At 37.2% G+C, this 21,312-nt stretch overlaps 2 protein-coding genes and 1 long non-coding RNA gene across 8 annotated transcripts; 2 read left to right on the top strand and 1 right to left on the bottom strand.

Moving 5' to 3' along the window:
- Positions 1 to 1,030: 1,030 nt before the first annotated feature.
- Positions 1,031 to 17,020, top strand: LOC149702533 (serine/threonine-protein phosphatase 1 regulatory subunit 10-like). Of its 5 annotated transcripts, none has more exons than XM_089866379.1 (12): positions 1,031 to 1,333; positions 1,461 to 1,629; positions 6,008 to 6,067; positions 6,151 to 6,337; positions 12,287 to 12,373; positions 12,482 to 12,666; positions 12,776 to 12,865; positions 12,961 to 13,479; positions 13,543 to 14,302; positions 14,376 to 14,611; positions 14,685 to 14,999; positions 16,379 to 17,020. In XM_089866379.1, the coding sequence occupies exons 4-12, from the start codon at positions 6,234 to 6,236 to the stop codon at positions 16,489 to 16,491; spliced, it is 2,409 nt and encodes an 802-aa protein (XP_089722505.1). In that variant the 5' UTR covers positions 1,031 to 1,333; positions 1,461 to 1,629; positions 6,008 to 6,067; positions 6,151 to 6,233; the 3' UTR covers positions 16,492 to 17,020. The 5 variants fall into 5 exon arrangements, with proteins under 5 accessions (XP_089722505.1, XP_089722504.1, XP_089722507.1 ...); XM_089866381.1 differs by having other exon boundaries at positions 1,033 to 1,333; positions 6,240 to 6,337; XM_089866378.1 differs by having other exon boundaries at positions 6,008 to 6,337.
- Positions 17,021 to 19,149: 2,129 nt separating this feature from the next.
- LOC149702531 (uncharacterized) lies at positions 19,150 to 21,284 on the top strand. Of its 2 annotated transcripts, XM_089866373.1 has the most exons (5): positions 19,150 to 19,309; positions 20,250 to 20,569; positions 20,627 to 20,829; positions 20,915 to 20,958; positions 21,070 to 21,284. In XM_089866373.1, exons 2-5 carry the CDS (start codon positions 20,266 to 20,268, stop codon positions 21,119 to 21,121), a joined length of 603 nt encoding a protein of 200 aa, XP_089722499.1. In that variant the 5' UTR covers positions 19,150 to 19,309; positions 20,250 to 20,265; the 3' UTR covers positions 21,122 to 21,284. The 2 variants fall into 2 exon arrangements, with proteins under 2 accessions (XP_089722499.1, XP_089722500.1); XM_089866374.1 differs by lacking the exon at positions 19,150 to 19,309 and having other exon boundaries at positions 20,168 to 20,569.
- On the bottom strand, positions 19,591 to 20,168 carry LOC149702532 (uncharacterized). The gene is made up of 2 exons (XR_016381750.1): positions 19,893 to 20,168; positions 19,591 to 19,834 (listed from the first exon to the last, which is right to left on the bottom strand). It is a non-coding gene; the product is annotated as an uncharacterized LOC149702532 (long non-coding RNA).
- Positions 21,285 to 21,312: the final 28 nt, after the last annotated feature.

The following is a 21,312-nucleotide window of genomic DNA, read 5'->3' as shown; positions in this document are numbered from 1 at the left end:
ACTATTGTTTTAATCTCAAATAAAAACATTTTAACCCCGCCCCTTCCCCCTATTAATGAAAGAAAAAACAATAACAAAAAACAAAACTGCCCCGAGTGATTCTGCTGCTTGTTATATAAAAAAAAATATATTACGAACTTTGATGAAAAATATGTGAAATTGTTCTTTTTTTTTAATTTTTACTTTTTCGAGCGTGAATTTTTAGAGCCACACACTACCACACCACACATCTCCACCAAACACACCCCTTCCCTTTTTGACCTCTGACCCCGTTCGTTATTCTCATTAAGACAAAAAAAAGACAAAAAAGAAATTTAAAAACAAGGAAATTTAACCCCCTCTAAAAAAAAGGAAGGGTGGTAAAAGAAATTCTATACTTTTTTGGTGTTATTATTATACTGTGCTGAATTTATCAGCAGACGTAAAGTGAGAATAATAAAAAACAAAGAGTCGATCTTTCTACTTGATTACTTTTTTTTTTGGTTTAATTAGGCCTAGTTTTATTTATTTCAGAATTCTACATGACTTGAGGAGAAGATGAATTTAAAAGTAAGAATCGTACGTAAACACGAGACAAATATAAATTCAAGTTTCGCGCCTTTTTTAGGTTATGGAGGTGAACTGAATTGAAACAAATCGATCTGAAAAAAATAGCGCGACGTTGTCTCATTGTTTTAAAGTTATGTTTTTGCGGATTGGAAAGCAGAAAGACCCAAGTATGATGGTAATATAATTCATTTTTATCGTATTATTAAATTAAAAACATTGCTTAATTTCATTGGAAGTTCGTTTAAAACTATAGTAGCTTGTTTAGCATTGATTATTCGAATAACCAAGGCTTAAAAGAAATGATATAGGTAAGCCTATTTAATATTCAACGTAGATGGCACGACCTTCTCTAATCAATTTTTTTAATAGGGTAGGGGGGAAGGCGGGGTAGAGTCACGAGCTAGAGCCTAGTAGGAGAACGAGTTTAGTAGCTGCGCGCGCATCCTTATCCGGGCTAGTTGCGGGTTTTTTCAAAGACCTCAGTGAATGACGTCACCTTCCGCAGCTAGTCTGGAATTTCGCGTTGTTGGGAAAGGGTCGTCGTCGGCTTTCTCTTGAACTTTTTAAGAATTATATGAACACTTTACTGAAATCAAATTGTATTTTATTGTTTGTGTAATTATTATTCATACATACGCTCGCTAAAAATACCACACGTATAATTAATTTACGTTTAAATATTGTTAAAATAATAAGTGTAAAGAATAGGTTTGCCGCGCTGTAAGTTTGTTGTTTTAGGGTGTACAAAAAATGGCGGAATTTTAGCCTGTTTAAGATACATAAGGTAAAACTCCCGTACTTTCTTATAGTAAAATAAACGTGTCCCTTTTATGTCTGTACATAAAATAAGTCCTTGTACGCTTCAATTTGAAATAACCCTAATGAAATACGTGTTTTTTGGGTTTTTGCAGTATATCGATTTTCGCGATGCGTTGCGATTCCTGAAGGTTTTCCGTTCAGCGTTCTCACATCCATATCCCGCCATTTTAGGAGGAGGAAGGCGTTGGGAAGCGGCCATTTTATAACGCTCGTCCGTGAAGACTTATTTGGAGAGGAAATTTGAACGAAATAGATATTCTGGTAAGATAATAACATTATTTTCGTTAATTGGTAAAACTTGGTTTATAAAAAAGTAGACCTAACTAATTTGCATTCGCGCAATGCCTAATAGGGCGTTGGCCCTACCGCTACTCTTTTTTTGGGTACCGTTATTTAAACCAATTTTTACTAAGCCTAAATTTATTTTAATCATACGTAATCAAAGTTTATATGGCAATACACGCGGATGATTATAATTAGGCTTAGTTACGTTATGCCATATAAAGGACCCCCCCCCCGATAAAGATAGTTTTAATAATAATTATAGATTTGCATGTCAGTCAACCATTGTAATGACTTATAACGAGTATTATAAAATAAACCTATGACATTGTATATGAGGGAAGGGGTTCGTCCATAAATGTTGTCACTTAAAACCAACTTCAGTCCTTACCTTTTTAGACTTAGAAATTTGCAATTAGACAGACACGTAGTTAGTGTTATTTAGTCTTTTTGTGGACTTATTCTTAATTCCTGTCAAAAAGTACTAAAAACGAAAACGGTGTGACATTTTTATGGACGACCCCCATCTCTAGTAATTCAGTGGCCCAGTTGGTGGTCTATATTTTTCCCGCCCCTTTTGACCCTCTTCTTTATTGATCCAAAGGAAGAGGTAAAAAAAAATGCCCCCATTTATATTTGCAAGTTAAGTGTAGCAGTTCCAGTAAGGAACTGATTCAAACAGAACTGTACTGACAAGTAATTGATAACCCTCCTTATAAAGACGTTAAATATTTATTATCTGTAGTATATATGAGCTGCTTTTAAAATTTTCTTATCTTTGAAATAAATTTTGGGATGAATAAATTTTATCTGTTGACCTTTAACCCTACGTTAATTACAATGGCGGTTCGCGATACGCCATACCCTTCTATCTCTTAGCTCAGTCATCCCCCCCTTAGCTAGCGCGTACAGTAGGGAGGGATGCACAGTTTACTCCCCCCTTTACTGAGAGTAGCAAGATATCAGTCGAGAACTCAACTCGAGATACAAAGGGCATAAAGAGATAAAGGTCCTCTTAGTAGGTTGCAGCATTGTAAAGATCCAAAAGTGGTTTCAATTCCTTTTCAAGGGTCATGGTGTTTTTCCATGAGACTTAGGTTATAAGTGTGCCATATGCATTTCAAAAGATAGTTTTACTTAATTAATATTGTTTGAAATAAGTTTGGTAAGTTATAATTTTGATAATTTAGTAATGAGGTGCAACAAAACTATACATCGTTTTCAGACTAGGATGATTGATACCATTTACACCAGGAGACCAGGCTACTTTGCGGACGAAGTGCTGCAATGGTATCAATCCTCCTAGTTTGAAAACTATGTATAGATGAGGTTTTTGTGGATGTACAGGGTGTAGGGGCAGACAATGTCAATAGTTGTAAAATACCGAATAAATCGATGAACATCGTAAAACATACAGGGTGTGACGCCGTAGTAGTCGAGCTTTAAATTGTACAGGGTGTAGGTTATTAGTTAGACCATACTTGTTGTAGTTTCTTCTTGAGTTAAAGTTAGTTTAAATGATAATGGCAGTTAGAAAGAAAATGCACTTGTGTCGACTCTAAGAGGGGTTTTGCAGTACAACGTCCTACAACCTAACTCTAGCCCTCATTCATACTAGAAAAGATACCAAAGGGGTCGGGTTGGAAAAGGGGCTGTACAGTAATAGAATGGCTATGCCTGAAGTCCCTTATCTCAGGGCGATTCTAGAGCTTTGTCCACCAATTGTGTTTATCTTGTTAGACATTTCAAGGACATTAATATTGGATAGGGTACGTGTTTCCCTTCAACGTGATGGGAGGACGAGATAACACCTACATCCATTGCAATGATTACCGAAATCGAGGGGTCGAACATTTCGTACTGTAGCTAATACTTTTATTGGAGGTTGTTTTGTTATCGTGCCAGGTACAGACTAATAGCCTTTCCCACGTTAATTCCCTTTCCCACGTTAATTCCCTCGTCGATCTTAATACGGTTGCTAATACTCTTACATACAAATTGTTAGAAATGTTTTCGGAACTTTCAAAATGACGACAAGTTTGTCAAGCCCTATACCAACTTAAGGATATTGTTTGCACACTCAAACATTTATTTCCTGTAAAATGTATATGGGCAGATATTTGATGTGTCTGTACAAATATTTCTTTTTTTTTTCCTAAATTAAAAATTAAAACTACGGTAACTTCCCCCTAAAAATACACGTACCCGTATTATTTTATTCAAGGTTTCCATTTTGTTTTAAAGTTTCCATAATTATGATTGGTTTATGTGGTGTCGAAATAATTTAAATTATGTCCGTCTATAAAGCATACATAAATCGTAATTTTAACACTTATTGTAGTAGTAGTAGAACGGAATATTCAATTCGATTATATATTTTAATATCTAAAGATTACCTAATCTAATGTTGGGTGTAATTTTAATCGTATAAAAAGAATGTTGAATATGTGGAATTTTTACCCATTTAAAAATTGGTCCGTGGAACCATTAAGAAAGTACTTTGACTTCAGGGAGAAAGGGAAAATGGGGGCGATTATTGATTGCTACGCTTCAAAGAAGCTTTGCTTATAATATGTATAGATTCCTGGTCGATATCCAGTGCGTTCGTTCCTCTTGAGCAGTTTCCCCCCCTTCGTGACTTTAGCGACAGTAGTATTGTTCCCTCGGACAGTCAAAATTATACCCATAAGGTTTTCCTAGTGAATAGATGGTTTACACACGTGGAGGATTCATACCATTTACACCAGGAGGCCGGGCTACCTAGAGGACAAAAGCAGACGCCGGGTTTTTGTCCTCCATGTAGCCCGGCCTCCTGGTGTAAATGGTATGAATCCTCCATGTGTGTAAACCATCTATTGATTCAAAACGCAGTATAATTTGAGAAAAACATTCTGTGGTAAAAAGTATATTTAAACCTCTTGGTGGTCTTGTCGATTTAAGTCTTCAATTACTTCAATAAAATCTACCACGACATTATCGGGTTCATAAACTTCAGTTAATCCGTTAATCGAGGCAGCGATAATAGACCATAGAGGAAAAAGCTGTATACCAATCACAGTCCTGAAAAATTATATGGTCCCTTGATAAGAGGCGGGGATCTTTTATCATCGAAGATCTTTGCTTTTATTCTCCTAAACAATAGAGTATTGGCACTCCATGTTAACTACCCATAGAGCTTAATACAGTCAAAGGCAAGTAGGTGCCATTACTCTATTTCCCTCCATGTTAGAACTTACATTAATCTGTGATTTTACCAGGGGAGTGCTAAACTCGTTTTTGAGCTACAACCCAAATTGTCCTCCCTCTGAGCCACATTGTTGTCGTTATCCTAAGGGATTGGCTATATCTTGTTATTTCTGTTTGTTCGACTATCTTGGGGGTGGGGCGGGGTGGCTATCAGCGGGGAGTATATGACCGTGACGTTACCGACAGTTGAATAGTAACTCCTAGCGTTCGAAACCCCAAAAGAACCAAAAAAAAGTTTCTAAACAACCTAAAGACGATTTTTCATGGTTTTTATACTGTTCAGACCACCTGAGAAGAAAAGAAAGTCCTTGCCGTTTTTATTGGCACAGTAGGGATGGTATGGTTGTTGTGGTTTTCCTTTAGTTGCAGTCTCTGGTTGGTTTTCCTTTAGTATTGATTTTGCTGAAACGGGAAATGGAGGGTGAACCCGTTTGGTCATAACTATCCTGCGGTATAAGTACCTTCTATTCTAGTACTGCGTTCTTTGAGGCTAGTTCGATGTGCAATGGGTTTTTGAACAGCACTGTTACGCTATGTGGTTGATTAAGCAAATATGTAATACAGTTTTCCATGGAATAAACGTATTGTAGTGGAGGTTCCCTTAACAATGCATTAGTCGCGGCTAGGTCTCCCTAGATATTGCTCCATGGCGGCAGATTGCTGGCTTGCAGCCAATGAAAAACGGCTGCCTTAAGATAAGCATTGCGTGGGTGGTCGCCGCTACGCGCCGCGCTAATGTCGCGTGATGTCATCTGACCTACTCCGTCGATACGTCGTCTGTGGCAAGAGTTAGTCGAGTCAGTTTTCTCTTTGTCGGTCTAGAAGGGAGGGATTGGCCAGTGTACCAAAAGTTCCAGGTGCCACGCGTGTCCTTCCCATTAGTTCTAGTTTATTGAACCCAGTTGGTATTCAACAATCCAACTTTCCTTAAAGAGGCCCAAGTTAATTTTTATTGATGAAGAGAAGTAACAGTTTTCCCAGTTCTATTTCGCGGTCGCGATTGGCCTATTAATTTTTTTAAAAAAATAAATAATCCACGAGGCCTTTAATTCGAAATATGGTGTTTAGCTTTGGGTTTTAATTAGATGCATTTTTGTTCCGATTGTTTCAGGATTTATTGCATTCAATTAAATGGGCCTGTATGCTTGAGCCGAACAATTCGTTGTAAATGGTAAGCCACTGAGAACCGGAAAGCCAACAAAAAAGGCTGACCCATCCCCTCAGAGATTCGAACTTTGAACGGGACATTTTTAGCCATAAAAAAAAAACAATCTATCAGACGAACGATAAAGTCAAATCTTTCTGTCGAAATTAAATGCCCAAAATCTAACTTGGCCATGCAGGCTCCGTTTGATCCATTGCAACTTCTGAAGGCGCTCAGCTCCCTTCTCTCGACTCAAGGAGGCATCAAGAGCGACAATGAAGTACCCAGACTATCCAGGTAAGAAAAAACAAATCACATTTTAATCTTTCATTTTTATTATAATTTGTCACGTATGATGGATGGTACAGTATTGTGAGATGTGTCCGTTATTGTGTAGTTTTATATTCGTCCTTTATGTAAAATTGATGTTTCCAAGCTTAAAATTGAATTTGTTATGTTGCTAAGCCTTGTTGGCTAGATTTAGGCCCGACCAAACCTTTTTTTTATAATGTTCTTTTCGGGGCCGTACATAAATGATTCGCGAACGAAACGCAAAATGTAGTTGGAATTGGAAATCACTATATAGAACACCAAAATTGTTTTTAAAAACCTTGTATTTTTAAGGGTCAAAGTTCAGGAAAATTTGGTTTAAAATGGGCACAAAAATTCTATGATTCTTTAGAAATTTATATAAAATAAGCACTTTATGGACGACCCCGTTAAACGTTAAAAATAGTGTACTATGAGCACCTGGCAGTGTCATGAAGTATCCATACACTGCCAGGTGTATGTCCTTAATATTTAATCAATCAGAAATTTCTTGTAGAGCAGCGAAAACTTCACGGAAAATCCCCTGAGAATTTTAAGGACAAAAGATAGGCCCCCAAAATCATCTAATTTACTTATTTTTTCTCTAACAGCTCCTGGGGAGTTGGAATTGATGTTTCCTCTTTCTGGTTGCTTAAAGAGTGTGGTTGAATGACATGATCAAAATGTGACAGTTTTGATCCAGTTTTTCATTGGCTGATGCCGATCTATCTCACTTCCGAGCCCCGACAGGTGCTACTACTACTACTACTACTACTACTTAAAGTATTTGACTCATTCCTTCAGCCAAATGTCCCTTCTAGCAAGGTCCACAACCGCCGCCTCCGCATCCCTGGGGTGGGGCTAAAAACGACCAGAAAAAGTAGGTCCTAAAAGGTGGTACATTGCCTAGATATGTACCCCTTAAAACACTGTGTTACGTCGTCACTCTAGCTGGAGGGTGGCTACGAGCATTCTTGATGTAATTAGGCCTATTTTTGACCTACTTTTTAAGTGCTGTTAGTTAATCCCCCCCCTTAATTCAAGAATGCTCTAGTCAAACGTTGCGTTGGGGGTTTTCATTCACATCTTGATAATTGAATGTAAGGGTCGAATTGTGTTTTATGCGTCGTGTTCTTTGAACGGGTTATATCACAAAAATCGCGTAAATTCGGGCGTTCAATTCACTTCAATTCAATTCGAGAGAGAGAGAAGACTCGGAGAAAGAAGACACCTTTGAAAATATCATCCTCCAAAAAATATGGACTGTTTCTATGTATCTTTTGCAAGGAAAATCGTATATTCAAATGTTCGGGAGGTTCTGTCGCAGATGCAACGAAGAATGAACCCAAGAGTCGCGAGAAATCGTATAGTTTCCTTAACCCTAAAAATCCACATGAGATTAATTGAAAAAAAAAAAAGATCCTGAAGCCGAAACGAGTTTCGAACGTCTAGAATTTCGTAAGAGAAAAAAAATATAATTAATTTCCTATTAATAAATACACAAGAACACGCGTTAATTTCAACGTAATGGTAAGTAAGTGATGTCTAGTAAATAAAAAAGTTTAATATTATATATAATTAATAAGGGGTTGTTAAGTATGGTTTTTGGGAAAGGAATAGCTTAATTATAATAATTAAAGCGTGCTTCAATGATCAAGTAATGAGCGTGTTAAGTTATAAACGCTCCTAGGCTTATTTTTCGTTTCTATCTTTATGGGTTTCCCCTCCGTAGGTCTTTAAGGTTTGGGCCCCTATTATTAACCTCCAATCTTTCAACTAAATTCAGTATTATTCCCCACAAATCTTTTATGTTAAGAACGAAACCTTCCACCACCAAAATGGCGGACGATTAGTTTTAGGGCATTATGTATTAGGAAACGTGCCAGAATTCATTACTGAAATTTATAGACTATCCCCATCTCGCGTAGTATTAGGAAATATAATGAGGAAGTTAAAACGTAAAATGTTGCGTTTCTATTCTGATTTGTGACGTATCGAGGGCTAAGTCTGCCAAGCATGATAAGTTTAAGTTTCCAATCCAAAAAGCCTGGCATTTGTCCAAAAAAATAAAGTCGCACCTTCAAAATGGCGGCCGAAGATGGAAATGACGTCACTAACTTGGAACTATTTTTAGTTAACGAAAGTATGTGAAAGGAGAACCGCCTTACGTCTTATCAGTCATGGTTTATTTATGTTTCTTAGAAGACCTATTGTGACGTAAGCCATTTTTTTTTCCACGTATTGAGAACGTTGTGAAACACGTGACGTTAAAATTTGTAGATAAATCCGCCAAATAGCCATTCCATTTAGCTCCCATTGTTAACGATAAAATCGTGGCGTAAAATTGAGGTGATTCGCCATTAAAAGGGAATATGTCCTTCAAGATGACCCCTAAACCATCGCTAGTTTCGTAAAAATGGTGCCAAGATGTGTGTGGCTTTATTCTAGCTTAAAAACGGGTTGGTCCAATATGAGGGAGGGGCTAACCACAACCAGATTACCTTTACCCCGATAGTTTTGAAGAGAACGCGCGTAGCACCCGATTTCAAGAAGTGACCAGCCCCTCGATTTTAAACACGGAAGTTTCTTATTCTTTACATCGTAGTGTAGGCTTTCCATTCCTAAGAACACGACAATGTGATCATTGGAGCTAGACTAATTATTATAAAGGCGAAAATTATCAAGATGTTTGACCCCCTCGTGACCCCTCTTTAATCTTAGGTAAACGTTAGGCGCGATGTGTGGGGGGATTTAACAGATTGTGTTTAATGTATCTCTTTTAAATAAATTGGAGTTTTTCCAAAAAGGCATCGACTCGTTTTTTGTGTCATTTGGAAACCCCCTTTAAAAAACAAAAAGACTAAAAAAAAGTTTTATAAAAATTGGCACAAATGTAAGTTTTAAGTAACTAGGATTTATAGACGGCCCCCATCGAAATTTGTTTCCGTTTTCGTTATATTTCGTTTTTGCACGCGCGAAACGCGGCGCCATTTTGTTATATTTCCATAGAATACCAATTCCCTTATGTCGTAAGCCTCATTTTAATAATTCAAACGTTAAGGTAAAATAAGCGGGGTCGTAGGCTTAGTAATTATTCAAAAAAGGCTTAAGATTCTAGTTCTCGAAACCAACTAAAAATGTGGATAATCCCTGATCCCCGTTGGGTTCGTTTTCGACGTTGGTTTTTGATGTATTGTTTTCACTTCCCCACACCTAAAGTGGAACCGTTCTCCTATTTTCGAAACGTTGAACGAGGTCTTAACGAACTTGTTATTATCTCTGGAACGAATTGCGAAAGATTGCATAAGTTGTTCGTCAGTTTATTTTAAACGGGGTGGAGCTATGTAGGGGTGTTGATGAACTTGTTTTGGGTTTAGTGAAGGAAGCGTTCGCACTAATCGCTTTTTGGTGATGCGTGAAGGGTTTATTCCGAAGAATGGGCTTCAATTGTGGTGGAAACGTGTTTAGAATGGGTTAGGTTGGGTTGAGTACAACAGGACCCTTCGTAGGAAGATTAGAGACCTGCAGTTCCGAACTTCCGGGGAAGTGATGTTCGCATCCATTTTGTTAAATTTTATTTATTCTTAGTTGGGGGTACGATTTGATTGAAAGGGAAGCATGGTACGGGTTGGGGGTACGATTTGATGGAATGGGAAGCCTGGTACGGGTTAGGGGTAGTATTTGAAAGGGAAGTGTTGAAACGGGAACTGAAAAACCGATTAGGCTTAGTGCCCTTGGTCGTTTGGGAAGCTGAGAGATGCGACGGGGAGATGAGGTCACCACTTGGTGGGGGATTGCTACCCTGGGTTAGGTACGTGGTTCATATGGTCAAGGAAAGGTGTAGTTTTCGTTTCGGAATTGGTCTTTACGTAATCGTAGCGCCGTCGCTTAAGGCAGGGAGGAGAGACTCTTAGTCGTTGAGCGCCTTGTTTTTAGCCTAAAGTTTTATTTTCCAATTGGTTTTGTTGGGGGAAACAACGAAGTGTGACCAATTCCGAGAATAGGGTAGGCAGAATCCCGTGATGAAAGTCTATAGATGGGATGGCAGGCGGATCGCAGTCTCTCCGTATTCTATCGTCTCTGAACAATGAGAAGACCCCGTCAGAGGTGGCGTATTGGGAAATCGGGACTTAGTTAAAAATTTATTCCACACGGACTGGGGGTGTTTTATTTTTTTCCTCATGAAACCGAGGGGCTAGTCACTCATCCTAAGTGGTGTACCGTTGGCTTTCTATACTAAAGGGGTTTACTCGTAATATTGAGTATACTAAAATGATTACACTCGTAATATTGAGTATACTAAAATGATTACGCATAACTGGTGCTCATAGAATTTGAGTGATTAGCCCCTCGGATGGACCGGGGCCATCTGTCATGGTATTATACGCCGGGAATGAGTAGGGTTCCTTTTACAGTTGACTAATCACTAAGCCAGGAGGGTCGGGATACGGGGAAAGGGTTCGGGTTAGTGCTGGTAGTGATGCCAATCTGTATTAGGGTGCTCGTAAAGAAAGTCCAGGGGAATCGAAGTAGCGAGCCCCTCTTTTTGTCTGACTTAGCTGTCTGTACACCGATCGTCAGTCAGTCGGAGTTTGCTTTATTGTGATGCTGTTGTGAAATCTTATCGCCGTAACAAACTCCGATGACTTGTTGCGTAATACCAACAGGAATTTATTCATATACACCCATGAATCTTTATCAAATGAATCATCAATATTCATGGGTGTATGCGAATAAATTCATTTTATCGTAAAAATTTATTAAGAATGCAAAACTTAAAAAAAAATAAATAAAATAAAAAAAATTAGCAAATGTTTGAAATATAAATTTGCACGGCGACAAATTTTCATTAATCGAGGGTAAAATTTTAGCTACACTCAAAACACATTTTGATAACGACATAAATGTTTACGCGCCCAATTTTTATTATTTTTTTCTTTCGAATTTTTCTATTTTCTCTCTTTATGGTTCAATGACCCCAAAATTTTAACTAGAAACTACGTAAAACTCTAGTAAAACTTGGATAATTTTACGGTTATTTAAAGAAAGGCCCGTTTCTATAGTTATTTCGAAATAATTACAAGGTTTTGTTTATGAGAGTCTAACACCACCGCGCCAAGTTTTATCTAGGTCAACTGGTCTCCTTTACAAAACCCGCTGGAATTTTTGATAGCCGAAGTTTTCTATAATTGCCAAGCTTAACCACCTTTCAATCCTATACATACTATTTTTAATCATATTAATTATTTTAACTAATTATGGTTATATAATTAAAATGAGTTATTATGGTTATCTAATTAAAATTAGTAATTATGGTTACCTAATTAAGATGAGTTATTATGGCTATCTAAATAAAATTAGTAATTATGGTTACCTAATTAAGATGAGTAATTATGGTTATCTAATTGAAATTAGTAATTATGGTTATCAAATTGACATTAGTAATTATGGTTATCAAATTGACATTAGTAATTTTGGTTATCAAATTGACATTAGTAATTTTGGTTATCTAATTATAATTAGTAATTGTGGTAATCTAATTAAAATTAGTAATTATGCTAATTAGTTGAATAAAATTGGGAGTAGGTTTGGAGTCGTGTTAATTACGTAATTTGTTCTTAAATAGAAAGAGAATTTAACTAAATAAAGATTAATCTAAATGCGAATAAGCGTAACCAGCGAGGAATGAGTCAAATACTACATATGAAAATGGTTTTGTTCACACTCGCGTTCTATAAATCGATTTGGTTTCAACTTAACTCTATAGCGGGCGTAAAGCTACACGCACCAAAGCAACCAATGAAACCCGCTTACATTCTTACGTTGACTTTTTCCTTTTTTATAGATGGATCTACGGCACATCTAATTTATTTTAATTTAAAAACTAATCGTGTATATCGTTAAATTTAATTGAAAATTCTGTTTTTATACTTTTAGTTTGATGAAAAAATTCTCTAAGAAGTTAGTGAGTCGATGCATTTATGTTCATGTTTTAGTATCAACCACGCCTGAAGTCTTAAATAAGTAATTAAACTTAACTTATATATATTTAAAATTAATTAATTAATTAAAGTTAACTTATTCTAATGTTGTTGAATTTTCTTTTGTTTGTTTTTCTCTTCAATTAAATAGATTTTTAGATCAGGATGGTTGGAATACGATTAACTCTTGGATGCAAGAAGCAAAGGATTGTGGGAATTGGCCTTTTATGGTGGAACTATTACGTTTGTGCGAAGTTTTGCCTATGACAGTTGAACGTTTAAAAGAAAATAATACAGCTAAACTCGTCAAATCCTTAACGAAAACTGAAGACGATGGTACGAGCAATTTCCTTTTGTTATTGTTGCTTACTTCATCTTATATACTTCTAGCAAGTATTTAATAATTAACCCTTACCTTACATTTCATTTATTTATTAATTAACAGAAGTTAAAAGGCTTTCTTCAAAAGTCGTTACCACATGGATGAAGTTAATTACTGGTGCCAGTAAAGACATTGTTGCCGCTGACAAAAATGGTATGTATTCGTTAATAATTTCGATTTCTTTAAGCCCGGCCCCCGGTCCTTCGAAGGTTTGCCGTTTTTCACGTTTAATCATTGTTATTCATCAGATAAAGTTAAAAAGAAGAAAAAAGATAAGAAAGGTGACACTAAAGGTAAAGATAAGGATGCTAAGGAGACGAAAGATGAACAGAAACAAGAGGAGGAGGAAGCCTGGTTGAAAAAGGGTCGAAAGAATCGCAGTTCGGGTCACACGTCAACCTCAGATCGCAAACGAAGCAGCGAAGAACAGAGCTTGGAGGATGTTGAGATTAAAGTTCCCAAAACGGAGGTGGAAAAGGAAATTGACAAGATTAGAGAGTCAAGACCTAAGACTGTCAAAACATTCCACGCAAAGTTCAGATCCACCGGATTGATTGAAGAAAACCCTCCTCCTAAACCAGTCTCGAAGAAAACTTCAACTGTAGATCGTAATGTCGCGTTAGTCGCCGCTAAAGCCGCCAAGAAAAGAGCAATCTCACCACTTGGGTACTCGGAAAAGAAGTTAAAACCTTCTAGCTTAATTACTCCGGCTGCGGAATGTAGTACGGCTTCGCAAGGAATTAAACTCATTCCAGCTAAACCTAGACGTAAGTATTTTAATTAGGTACGTTAATTGACAGTGCTAATTAATAGTATTAAAATTATTTCAGCCATACACGTTCTTCATGAAAGTGCGGGTTTCATGGACGCCTTAGTTTCGGTTCCATCTCAACCTATTCGTAAGAAAAAACGCGGCGGTGCTAATGGTCAAGGCGGTAAAACGCCAAATAGTCCTACTTCCCCTACGATAGCTCCGCCAAAATTACAGTTTTATAAAGACACTTTAGAGTTAGGTGACGAAAATAATAAGGACGATTCGGAGGGAAAGAGTAATAGCAATAACGATGACGAAAAGAATTCCAAAGACTCTGATGACGATAGTAAAGATAAATCGGGCGAAAGTACCGATTGCGAATCGGAAAAAGTGGAAGCCACCGAGAGTCAAGATGACGAGGGAGGGGAAGAGAAAGACAGTCAAACTTCCGCTTCCGCCTCGTCTTCCGGGGAAGTTAAATCAATTTTATCAATAGTTAAACGAAAGGGGAAGAAGAAATCGGTCAAATGGCGCGCGGATAAGGATCTAAAAGAGTTCTTTTATTTCGAAATGGACGAAACGGAAAGAGTTAATGTTAATAATGTTAAAGACTTTGGGGAAATGAAATCTTTTGAAATGAAACGCGAACGAGCCGCATTTGAATCCGCTAAGAGATTACAGGGTGATAAAATGAATGAAGGTACGCCCTGGAAGGCCCTAAAACCCGTCGATCTAATCCCCGCCTTGGTTGAACCTGGTTGGAATAGCAATGAGAAAAATATACAGAAACAACGACAACAGTCGACGTTACAAGAAATATATTTCACCAAAGACATGTATGCGTTGTTTACTTTGTACTGTTTACTAAATAAAGTGTATTGTTTTGTAATTTGTTCGTTTTCGTTATAGGATTCCTGACACTCCGGGTGAACCTGAACCAGAAACTCACGAACCGTCAGAACCAGTTCAAATTCCATTGGATGATATGAATAATCCTTCAGCCCTTATGGATTACTCTAGCCTTGATCTTCCTCCGCCTAAACCCGCTTTACCTCCAGTTTTAACTAGTCTAATGATGTCTATTACTGGTCAACAGTTCCCTGCCGGTCAGGAAATGATGGCTGGACAAATGGGAATGACCACTGGTCAGTATTTTTTAATATTTAATTAATCATTTTAATTCAATGTAATTAACCTTAAACGCCCCTTTCTTCGCAGATATCCCCCCTACCAGTATGAATGGTCCAATGGGCGTTCAAGCTTTCCCCCAAATTAATCCAGTTACTCAAGAAATTTGGACGGGTGCAGCCCCTGAATGGCCTTCAACTAATGAAACCCCTCCAACATTCGCTAATCCCGCTATGATGACCGCTGGACCAATAGCCGCTGGTGTCCCTAATTTCCCCCAAAATATTAACTTTACTAGACCTCCCCCTAATATGAGGCCACCTTTTATGGGACCACCCGGACCCGCGCAAATGGGAAATAGACTTCCCCAGATGAACCAGGGACTTCCTCAAAATCAACCTGGTGGTAAGTAGTTTCACGGTGACTTCATCCATTCCCGTTTTGTGACGTCTTGTTGACGTTTTTCGTCTAAATAGACTGTCCTACTTTTGCCCCTGAAGTTAAATAAGTACAATTATTTCACCAACAACCCGTTTTGTGACGTCATATTGGCGTTTTCCGTCTAAATAGACTGGCCTACTTTTGTCTGTAGTTAAACAAGTACAAATATTTCACCAACAACCCGTTTTTGTGACGTCATATTGACATTTCCATCTAAATAGACTGGCCTACTTTTGCCCCTGAAGTTTAATAAGTACAAATAATTCAACCACATACCATTACCCGTTTTGTGACGTCATATTGGCGTTTTCCGTCTAAATAGACTGGCCTACTTTTAACCGTATTTACAAATATTTCACCAACGACCCGTTTTGTGACGTCATACTGACGTTTTTTCGTCTAAATAGACTGGCCTACTTTTGCCCCTGAAGTTTAATAAGTACAAATAATTAAACCACATCCCGTTTTGTGACGTCATGTTGACGTTTTTTGTCTAAATAGACTGGCCTACTTTTGCCCCTGTAGTTAATAAGTACAAATATTTCACCAACAACCCGTTTTGTGACGTCATACTGATGTTTTTCGTCTAAATAGACTGGCCTACTTTTGTCTGTAGTTAAACAAGTACAAATATTTCACCAACAACCCGTTTTTGTGACGTCATATTGACATTTCCATCTAAATAGACTGGCCTACTTTTGCCCCTGAAGTTTAATAAGTACAAATAATTCAACCACATACCATTACCCGTTTTGTGACGTCATATTGGCGTTTTCCGTCTAAATAGACTGGCCTACTTTTGCCCTAGTTAAATAAGTACAAATATTTCACCAACAACCCGTTTTGTGACGTCATACTGATGTTTTTCGTCTAAATAGACTGGCCTACTTTTGCCCTGTAGTCAAATAAGTACAAATATTTCACCAACAACCCGTTTTGTGACGTCATATTGACGTTTTTTCGTCTAAACAGACTGGCCTACTTTTACCCTGTAGTCAAATAAGTACAAATATTTCGACCAACGACCCGTTTTGTGACGTCATATTGACGGTTCCATCTAAATAGACTGGCCTACTTTTACCCCTGAAGTTTAATAAGTACAAATAATTCAACCACATCCCATTACCCGGTTTGTGACGTCATGTTGACGTTTTTTCGTCTAAATAGACTGGCCTACTTTTGCCCCTGAAGTTAAATAAATACAAATAATTCAACCACATCACGGTACCCGTTTTGTGACGTCATGTTGACGTTTTCTGTCTAAATAGACTGGCCTACTTTTGCCCCTGAACTTAAATAAGTACAATTAGTTCACCCACATATTTTTTCAATATTTTCTAAAGGTAACCGAAGATTTCCACCGACACTTCCTTGCAAACATTATATGAATGGAACATGTCGGTTCGGAGCTAACTGTAAATTTCTACATCCGGGTATTAATGGCCCCGCGTTATAGCCCTCGTAAAGAAGTTTTTTTACGAGTGGAGCAAAAACATTGCTACAGAAGTGCCTTAAAAAATTATAAAGAGTCCAGCGTGAAGCGAAGCATCGTTATATGGAACTTATTTAATATATAACTGTACAAATGTACTGACGTGACGTACAAGAACATTTTCGTGAACGTCATTGTACATCCGTCGAGCCAAACGTCAAGATTGTCTACTCAAAATTGTCGGTGCTGTGTTGATTGAAGTTTTCATGTGATTATATATTAAATTTCGAATGAATTTCGTTGCAAGAAGAAAATTTAAAGTTGTTATAACACAACCAGCGCGCTAATTACGAAGAAATGCCTCCTAAGAACTGGTAGACGCATGCAAAAAATTAAGTCTACCAGTTTTGTATGTATATACGCGGTGAATCTTCCCCCCCCCCACTATACAACGCCATCGTGAAGTATGTAAATTTTTCAATGTTTTTAAGAAAATCAATATGAAATAGAGAAGAAAAATTCGATGATTAATAAAATAGAGTATTAATGAAAATATTCGTCTTGCGTCTTGAGATTATTCCATGCATAGCCGGCCGCCGTTGGTAGGTGGGCGGGCACGTGACTTAAACAAAGCAAAGGCCTAAAGGAAATGACGCGGGGGGGCATTGATAAAACAAGATGATCCCAAGGTCTAGGCCATAATAGGTTCAAGGGAGTATGACCCGTCTTATCTTTTGGTATTTAAACCGTGAAAAATTAACCTTACTTCATTGGATTTACTTTACCATATTACTTTTGATCTTACTTCTGGTAAATCTAGCCTTACTTTAGTTGACTTACTTCTGGTAAAAAAACCGAGTCTACCCCCTCTCCTTTTTTACCCACCCGATATGCTAAGCTCTATGAGGAATACGGTCGTTTGTCCCTTTAAGCTTACAACGAGAAGTGATATCTATTTTATTAGGGAGAAGGTATAAGATGCCTAAGTATTCGCGCGCCATAGTCCCAGTCCCCCTTTCAAAATACAAGGGGGGACGTAAAAGGAGACCGGGCTATTTCGCCTCTCCTCAGTCGCAAAATACGTAATTTTCGTCATTCGCGTCGGGCTGACGTGAGTTTTCAATAACCAATGAGATGCTGGTTGTAATTTAGAGGCGGGGATTAACTCCGGACCTACGTTTGGGCTGGAGATAAAGCTGGAAATGTGGCTAACTTATACCTTCGCCCTAATAAACTAGATATCACTTCTTGCCCTACAATTACTACAACTTCTATCTCCTCCTCGTGGGTCGAAATAATACTCTTCCCTTGGCATACAATACGAATTATACGATGTGACTAAAAGTAAAGGAAAGGAAAATCGATAGGCGATTCGAAAGGAACTCATCTGTGTTAAAATAATCGGTTGCGCCCTTACAAATTAAAATAGGCGTCATTATATCCTTTTGAAATTGCGAAAGTTTGAAAGCAAACGTGATTTTTCGAATAGCGTTGTTTAGTTTCATTATTTATCGCGATTCATCCCATCATAATGCCGCCGGATATATTGCGCTGAATCATTTTCAGAAAATTTTATTATATATAGATATATATATATTAAAAAGGTTTTTTTGAGGAATTTCCTGCGGTGACAATGACTCAAATTCAAACAATTTTTTATAGCGTCATTGTTTGGCCTTTAACAAAAATGTGGTACATAAACCGAATAACGGCGGTGTTGTTTCAAGATAATCAATTAGAATTTTAATGATTTTCAACGGATTTTGACCTATATTTTACCGTTCGGCCAACAACATCCCATTGACTTCTTTGAAGTTCTGGTTATCATGTACCTTTGCTAACATGGTCGGTGGGTACATTATAGATACTCTAAGCCTATATCAAGCGCATCTATTGCGCCAATAACATTTGAGTTGGTAAAAATTCATCTCAGGTAAATGTACCTGTGCGCTTGCCACTTAAGAGCAGTTAGTCAGTTACTTAACTACGCAAAGTTCACGTAATATGAAACGCAACACGGTGAAAACAGTAGTTGCAAACTGTTTTGGAAACAAAGAATTTCGTGGCTCGTACCGTCGTACGTGACTATTTGTTTGCCTTCGCTCATATTACTTCTTAGTTAATGGTCTTCTGTTCCAAATAATTCGTCAAACAGAAAAAAATAATAATAATGAATGTAATTAACATTTACATTCATTTCTGAAGAGCTGTTTTCTAATCAACTAATATTTATGTTAATATAACTGTAGAGTTAATGGGGTAGTAGTGGTTTTGTTGTTTTCTGTGTTATCTCTAAAAGCTTGTCAGCGAATTAATACAGAATCGGCAGAGCGTGTTACATCATTATAGACGTTACCAATGTTAAGCTTATAAAACTGCCGATACTTTTATATTTTGGCACGTGGCCGACCACGCGGTCTTGCGTCACGACTTATTATTTGCCCCCCCCCAACCCATCCTCCCACCACAATTCTCATCTTACCCATTTTGCTTATTATTTATTATGGAAAGCATTATTTCCTATTTAGCTATAAATTTTTGTACACCCCTACCAAGCCAACCAACAAACCGGACGTTTCAAAGAGCTCTCGCCAAAGTCATATCAGTTTAATTTTTTTAGAAGCCATATCTAGTTTTTTAATTTTTCTGGAAGCTTCCCGTTAGTAAATAAATAGAAGGGCGCTGGACCCCACATACTCAGTTGTTCTTGAGACTTTGAGTTGTTAACAACAATAACAACACCGTCAAGTTCTTAACTACCGACCTGTTTATCTTCGGATAACCCGAACAATTGCTTTTCTGGGCTGGAAACTAATTGTTGATTAGTTGTATATAAATCAATGTAAGTTGTCAACAAGTAATTATCTTTTATTTACTTAAAATATATTTTTGGAGGTTTATAGCTTATAGTGTCTTGTGTCTAGTCAATTGGAACAGTTTGATATTGTAGAAGTAACTTATTCGTGATAAGTTGCAGGCTAGGAAAGTTTGAAATTACCAAAATGCTCCATATAGAGGCCATTTTTTTAGTTTTAAAGCAAGGTTGCTGCGGTTTCAAGTACTTTTGCGTCTGTTCAAGAGCCTAGTCACAAATTATTCCAGAAAAACATCATTTTCGAACTATTTTTCGTGTCAAACTTATTTTTGTTTTATTACTTCTGACGTTAGTACATAGATCAAGATATGTAGGAATATACAACTTCGTAATATTTGGCCCAAGGTTATTCGCCAATTTAAGAACCCCACAAAGAACGTAAATTATTTATATTTAACAATTTTTATCGTACAGAGTCGAGTTAGTTGTGCGTACGTTTCACAATACATTTTTCTTGTCTCGTTACGCACATCAATTTTGATTCTAGAAATTCTGGAATTTAGTCAGTGTTAACTTTGACTAAGAAAAAGGATATAAAACAATCACTTACTCCATAAGTATCAGTCTAGAGTTATTATGATCGTGTTTCGCGGTTACTTAAGAAATTAAATTCGTTGATAAAATCGTTAAAATTGAAAGAACACGCGTAATCAGGCTAAAGAAATTTGATATTTTTTAAATTTTATTTTGAAAACATTTTTAAGTTCTCGATATTAAATATTTATCGGAGTTCAAGCAATATCGAGTTTCAAATACTTTGAACTATTTTACAAAATTATCGCGAAACATTCCGTTTATATTTGAACGAGTATTGATAAGGTCAAAACTAAATAGAACGTGATCTTTGTTAGAGGGAGAGAAAAGAAGGGTAGCTAAAATTTAATTTTACGCGTCAATTCAATTGCAGTTGTGATTGAATAACGATGGGTCTGAAGACTTTGTTGCTGTTGGGACTGGTGATGTCCTTATGCATTATCGAAGGACAATCGCTTCGTTTTAAAAGAGAAACTGAAAGAGAAGGAAACGGAGAAGTTCCAACGAGGACTAATTCGGACAGTAATGACGTTAATACGGACAGGGACACTCCGGCCGAGAACCCAATTGCCGGAGCTGATGACGGCGATGACTGGGATGATTTTGGGGATGAGGGACAAGGATTCTTCCTTTCGTGGAATCCATTCAGGCATTCCTTTCAAGATATGTTCACTGAATTCAGGAGAATGCAAAGTATAGGTTCATATTTACTTCGTTATTACTGGTATCTAATTGAAACTTGAATTACAGCTGTTATGGACGAGATGCAAGAGCGTATCATGAACCTAACCATGAACATCCCTAAAAATTACGATAACCGCACGTCTGAAGTCATCACGGTTAACGGTAAACGTTACAACGTCACCAGAACTGTCGTGCAACGCGGTGATCAGAACAACACCTCGTTTTTGTTCAGCGCCACTTCCATTGTACAAGCCGATAAGAGACGAAAGGTCAGTAACTCACTTCTATTTAATACATTTCTGATTATTAAAAAAGTCTATAGGCCTAACTGACCATTATTTATTTTTTGAACAGAGAGAGGTACCTCTAGTGGAAGCACTGGTCGACGAATTGCACAGGTCATTCTTAATTACATAACATAAATATTTTATTCTTTAGACGAATCAAAAGTTCGACGTGCTGTCCATCATTGTTGTAATGACAGTTGTTTTCTTTTTTTGAAAATTTAGAAAAAAACGTGATTCAGAGGATGAGTCAGGCAGTGAAGAAGACGATGGTTAGATCATCAAAAGACAGTCATCACATTTTCATATGATTTCTTTTAGATTTATGTTAAACATATCCAAGGATCAACCACCAAAAACATAAATAAAATAAATATTGTGCCACACAATAAGAAAAAAATTGTATTTTTAGTTAATAAAGTTCAATTTATATTACGAAATTTTGGCTGGTTAACACGTACTGTTTTA

The sequence above is a fragment of the Phalangium opilio genome, unplaced genomic scaffold, assembly GCF_054372755.1.
Source record: "Phalangium opilio isolate 3A_F unplaced genomic scaffold, DU_Popi_V2 ptg000017l_1, whole genome shotgun sequence".
In the NCBI taxonomy this organism is placed as follows: domain Eukaryota; kingdom Metazoa; phylum Arthropoda; class Arachnida; order Opiliones; family Phalangiidae; genus Phalangium; species Phalangium opilio.
Note: the sequence above shows the minus strand (reverse complement) of the source record. Positions and strands in the feature narration are given on the sequence as shown.

Excerpts from the sequence above, each read along its gene's own strand:
- LOC149702531 (XM_089866373.1), top strand. The coding sequence starts at position 20,266 with ATGGGTCTGAAGACTTTGTTGCTGTTGGGACTGGTGATGTCCTTATGC. Across the intron at positions 20,570-20,626 it reads TGAATTCAGGAGAATGCAAA|CTGTTATGGACGAGATGCAA; the intron begins GTATAGGTTCAT and ends CTTGAATTACAG. Across the intron at positions 20,830-20,914 it reads AAGCCGATAAGAGACGAAAG|AGAGAGGTACCTCTAGTGGA; the intron begins GTCAGTAACTCA and ends TTTTTTGAACAG.
- LOC149702533 (XM_089866379.1), top strand. The coding sequence starts at position 6,234 with ATGCAGGCTCCGTTTGATCCATTGCAACTTCTGAAGGCGCTCAGCTCC. Across the intron at positions 14,303-14,375 it reads ATATATTTCACCAAAGACAT|GATTCCTGACACTCCGGGTG; the intron begins GTATGCGTTGTT and ends TTTTCGTTATAG. Across the intron at positions 15,000-16,378 it reads TCCTCAAAATCAACCTGGTG|GTAACCGAAGATTTCCACCG; the intron begins GTAAGTAGTTTC and ends TATTTTCTAAAG.